This window comes from Miscanthus floridulus, chromosome 9 (genome assembly GCF_019320115.1).
Source record: "Miscanthus floridulus cultivar M001 chromosome 9, ASM1932011v1, whole genome shotgun sequence".
Classification (NCBI taxonomy): Eukaryota; Viridiplantae; Streptophyta; class Magnoliopsida; order Poales; family Poaceae; genus Miscanthus; species Miscanthus floridulus.
The window spans coordinates 27,865,188-27,870,774 of record NC_089588.1 but is presented as its reverse complement, the minus strand read 5'-3'; the positions used below and the strand labels follow the sequence as shown (position 1 = coordinate 27,870,774).

The window sequence follows — 5,587 nt, the reverse complement described above, 5'->3', positions numbered from 1 at the left end:
CTTAATGATGTTAAAGAATTTCCAATTAAGGGCATGTTTAATTCTCTTGCCCACCCCTGCCTAGCCTTGCCTAGCAAAGTAGAGGAGAAAAACGCATGAAGCTTTGTTTGGTTTGAATTTGGGCAAGGTGGGGATTCCCTTGCTTTTGAGGGAGAGCCAGATTGGCTCTCCTCGCCTAGCAAGGTGTGCCTTGCCTAACCTTTGCCAAGCAAGGAAAGTGGGCAAGTTTGTGCAAGACAACCAAACATAACCTAACTCTCATAGGTATTTTGCAAATTTTGTCATAATGACAGTGAATGATAACCGTTTCCACATTTATATATTTCCAGTATGACCTGCTGGAATGGTTTCAGTACTATCTGGTAGTTGGTATTAACTGATATCATAGAAGTAAAGACCACTGATAGAAAGGTCAGGCCAAGGATACATAAGTTTATGCTTTAATGTCAACTACTAAGAGGCAAGAATGCAGCCAACACCAGCACACACTTGTAATTGCGTCAGGTACTTATGATAGATATTTTGGTACATGTCAGCTACGAAGAAAGGGCAATAGAGTGTTGCAGGAAGTCCAGGCACTTGTCTCCATAATAAATTTCCAGAAAAAACATTTTACTAATACCCTGAAGTAAATTATGGAACATACACAGCCATCTCAATGCAATTTTTAGTAAAAGAGATATCATGTGGCTGGAGATACCTTACTCGACTTTGCATGTGAAATCAGCACCTGGCTTTGATCCTTCACAGTTGGAAATGTCCAATCAGTATTTCCATCCTTGGACTGAATGTAAAAAAGGAAATTTATCAGCAAAGTAAACTTAACAAAGTTTGATTACTTCATACAAAGTTCCATGAGCATTAAGGGCTCACTTTGTCATACACGTACAGATTCCCATCAGCATGACTAACAACAAAGATTCCTTCACGCTCTGGAACCCATGCAACACAAGTGCACCGACTGCAATAGATTGGTGTCAAAAGATCAATATATATACTTACAATTTAATAACTGTGTAAAGAAAAGCATCCATCTACACCACAGAAATAGTATCTTCTCTTTTAACTGCAGCCTTGTAGTTGCCTTTGAACTAAGAAAATACGTTCAAGTAAACTCTCCCAAAAAATGATAAGGGAAAAATCCATTCAAATATCCTAGACAGCAGCAGGCCCAGCACATAATTAAGATTATCATCCTTCAGTAGTTCAATCGCCACAGCGATTTCAATCTAGCGGATCGCTATACAACTATACATGCATGCTAACCAAAATGCTTCTCTTTAGATCTTACTCCCTCCATTCTCTATTATAAGGCCCGTTTTAATATGACACGGTCTCCCAAATTACACTTTGGCCATTTATTTATTTTATTTTATATTGTTTATACTTACAAACTTATGATAATTGGATCGTACATTTAATTGCATTGCAAATCTAACGGTATCAAGTTTGTATTATAATAATTAAAATTTATTAACCAAATTATTGGTCTAAATTTTTAAAATTTGAATTTTGATATGTGTGTGTGCCTTATAAAAGAGAATGGAGGGAGTAACTAGGAAAATAAGTTACACCTATTGACTTCAGCATTTCATGCAGTAAGAAAAACAATCTAATATGCAAGCTATCCAAGGAACTGCATCAAGATACAACCATAATGTGGTAATCTTCCGCGCTAAAATCCCCTCAACAATTCCAGGATTGAGGGTCCTGACAACTGTTGGAAACATCAATCCCCCACTCTGTACATTCCCGGGGGGGGGGGGGGGGGGGGGCGTTCAAAAGGTGGCCACGGAAACCACAATTCCACATCGTATCATTAGAGGACATTCTAACAACAACAACAAAGCCTTTAAGTCCCAAACTAGGCATTCTAAACCAATCTAAAATAGCAGCAGCCTAGCCTGCCTAGGTGGCACACTGGTGCTCAACACCACCCCTCCTGCCTGGTCAGTTGAGGAACAAGTGCTAAGTGACCAGAGACCTAGCGATTTTTAAAACGCTGACAAGATAAAGAGGAATCAGGATATCCCGCGGGTCACAGCTTCCCATATTATCCAATATATAAAGCAGGCAGCATGGAGAAAGGTCATGCATTACGTTTTATTTACACAGATGATGAAGGATAAATGTTTTGCTGATGTTGATTGATGTTTCGTCAAAAGTAGCTATTTAAATAGACATGTAAATACTTTTCATTATCCACCAATATTATTTGCAGTATCTTACAACTGAAGAGTGATAACGCAAACATAAAAGATCATTCGAAACCAGCAAAGAAAGACACCCCAAAACAACTATAGTGGCATGATTTCACGAAATCCAAGATAAAAGGCCTATAGATGTGTGTTGTCATCACAGACCACCAAAGGAAAAATCATAAGCAGTACTGAGACTACCCCATAAATTGCACCGTATGCATGCATGCTCCTCCCACTTTTAGTGATCACGTTCTAACCTCTAAAGATAATGGGCGGTTCAGTAATAAATTTGGGACCTTCTTGAAACTGTCTAAATCTCACAGGAAAAATACAAATTTCAAACATTTAAAATGGATGATAACTTGTTAGGCCACCTACAAGAGGACCTAACAGCTTCCAAGTATTTGACCATCACTGATTTCAAGAACACCTTTCTGAATTATGTTGTAGATATGTTTCTACGTAGTGATTGTCCAGGTTCAAATTTTGATCAACTTAATAATTGAAGCTTTACACAGTGATCGTCCAGGTGTAAATTGTGATCAACTTCATAAATGACAGTTTCCACAAAAAAAATAACCCAAAATACAATGAAGTTGTCACTTCACATCTAGCGTGTTATGTCTGTCTTCGCTGATGCATGCACTACAAGTTATAAGTCGAGAAGTTAGTATCTTCATGCATATGGGTCATCATTACTTTTGCCAGTATCTCAGCAAATTGAAACGGATCGCAGCGTACTGCATGTCGGACATACTTGCATCGTACATTATACTGAAGCTACCCAGCTTCAGTTTTTATCAACTTGTATAACTCGCAGGACCGCTACCATATGAAGAAATAAATATTTAATACTTGTAAGGTAACGGTGAGACAAATTTGCCAAGCTTATTAAGGGGGAAATTGACACGTCACTTTAAATTAAACAGTAAAATTAAAACATGCCTGCTGGCAGCGCCACCTTGACTTGGATCTTTGTCTTTGTCTTTGTCTTTATTAACAAAATGCTGATATGAAACAGGCTTCTTTCCAGGATCTTGCAACTGCTGCCTCAGTGACATTGAATAGACTGTAGAACGAATAAAAGAACTTATGCACGATTTTTTAACTAATATAAGCATAAAGCTTTCGTAATTATGAAGCATTTGACATACCATCTCCTGAGAACACCCCAACGAGCAGATCGTGCCCATCCTTGGCCTCTGGGTCAAATGCATGGCAAAGCGGGTTTGAGCTGCTGAAGTGGATGGACTTTATCGGATCCTGATGCAATTAGCACGTGATCAGAGAACCACAGGATACCAAAGTTACAAGCAACTTAAACGTGCATGCATGCAACAAGAAAAAAGGAAATACTTTGTCGTGTGAGTTGAGATCACTGATGAAGAGCGTATCCGCAGTATTGAATATGATGTACGTGCCCTTTCCATCATAGTTCGCCATGCCTTGCGATCCACTTGCACTAGTCGACACACCAATGCCTCCACCCATGCGGCTGTTTCCTGAGACAGCCCTGCTGGTACCATTGCTCCCAAAGCTCAGTGCCCGGCTCCCATTCCCAGTGCCGAGCAGTCTTGCAGCTGCAGACCGCATCCCACTACCAGCACTTGGTGTTGAAGGCGTGGAACCCTGGCCTACTGGCTTCTCCTTCAAATATGCCACCGTCATCTGGCACCATCATAACAAATAATTGATGACTGCATAAAGGATTTGTAATGTACACAACACAACAGAACCGGAAATCACAAAGCCCTGAAAACACTTAAGCAAATATTCGATCTATGCTATTAGAGATTTAGAATTAGCAAACAGATACCTGTGTCATTTGTTTTTTTTTCTATAGAATGGTAACTCGAAATATATGCAAGGACTATCCAAACATGAAACATCAGAAACTAATCTATGCTGTGCCTGATCCAATCTATGCTGCACCTAGAAACTTCCGAATACCTTCCGCATGGCCAATCGAATTCCCAGCGCATCTACAGCGACTCATCCAGAAACCACACCTGATCAGGCCAAGTCAACCCACATCCCAACCCAACCTCGCCATCTAATTCCCCATCCATCCAGCACAGAGCGACCCATCGATAACCCCATACGGCGCATCGAATCCCCCTCGCTACCCTAACCCGAACGACGGCGCCCATGCTACCTGGGAGACGGTCTTGCCGCTGTGGTTGTAGTGCACGACGGCGGGGGAGTGCGTCTTCTCGTACTGCAACTTGTGCCGCCCCTCGGGGGTCTTGAAGTAGGTCTTCAGCCCGCCGGCCCCCGCGCCAGCCCCGCCGCCCGACCCCGCCGCCGACGCCATGGCCCCCCCCGCGGGCGATCGCGGACCGCCGCAATGCCCACTCGCCGACCCCGCGCGCGTGCGTGCGCAGACAGACGAGGCCGCGTGAGCGGTCACCGGCTCATGCCGCCGCCGGTGACGCGAGGGGTAGGGTTTTGGAGGCGAGGGGAGGCGGTGGTCGGATTGGGGATGAGACGGCGGTGGATGCGGGAGAGGAGAACGGAGCCTCGGAGTCGAAGGAGCAGAGAGAGAGAAAAACGAGTTGATTATTTTTGCGGACTCTACCTGTGTCGATAGAGAAATCCATATGGCATTGGCATCGGGAGAAAAGGGAAGAAAACCCTTTCGGGTTAGGACGAGACAAAGCATTGATTTTTTTTTTTGACAAAATAAAAAATGGAAAATAAGTAAAAAATGCTTATAAAAGTTTGACTTTCACAATCGCCAAACATGCCATCAGCTCACTTTTGTCAGCATCTCTCCAAGTCTTTCTTTTTTCTTTAACAAAGACAAGTCAATCAAGACGAATGAAATTTATGTACACACACAGGAGAGTAGCCAAATGTGGTGCCAAAACATGCCACACGGAGGACTGACCCACCCACGCGACGCGGAAGAAAAACAAAACTACCATAAGTCATCGTTGCCGAGCGTGGTTACAAAGTAGCCAATAGCTCCGACTTCCCATGACAGATCCAGACGAACCTAATAAAGACAAACAGCGCGGCCCGAAGCGAGAGGCCACAACAGGCGTTGCCAAGCTCAAAACAAAGAGCAGCTCCGACTTCCTATAGCTTGATCCTCCGGCCCACCCTCGGCGTTTGCAAGATCTTCGGAGCCTCCCAGTATATGAAGAAGAGGGTGGTTCACCTCGTGTCATCGTTGCCGAGCTGCATCCCGTGATGCAGCAGCTCCGACTTCTCGCTGCAAGTCCCCTCTCCACACATAGACCAGGCGTCGAGAAGCTACAGGCATCAATCAAAGGCGACATCGTGGCTGAGACAAGGTCCAATCAGATGACGCCTTGAAGGACGTCGATAACGCCACCGTCGCTTGTCGAAGATGGACTGGGCTTTCACCCATGAAAGGCAGT

At 43.6% G+C, this 5,587-nt stretch overlaps 1 protein-coding gene across 1 annotated transcript in view; it reads right to left on the bottom strand.

Annotated features, from left to right (window-relative positions):
- LOC136479544 (probable catabolite repression protein creC) overlaps positions 1-4,784 on the bottom strand; it is a 194,914-nt gene extending 190,130 nt beyond the window's left edge. The window contains exons 1-6 of the mRNA XM_066477380.1: positions 4,357-4,784; positions 3,558-3,869; positions 3,356-3,464; positions 3,147-3,270; positions 874-961; positions 700-784 (exon numbers count right to left, since the gene is read on the bottom strand). Of these exons, the coding sequence (XP_066333477.1) occupies positions 700-784; positions 874-961; positions 3,147-3,270; positions 3,356-3,464; positions 3,558-3,869; positions 4,357-4,515 (877 nt within the window). The 5' untranslated portion in view covers positions 4,516-4,784. The remainder of the gene's footprint in view (positions 1-699; positions 785-873; positions 962-3,146; positions 3,271-3,355; positions 3,465-3,557; positions 3,870-4,356) is intronic.
- Positions 4,785-5,587: the final 803 nt, after the last annotated feature.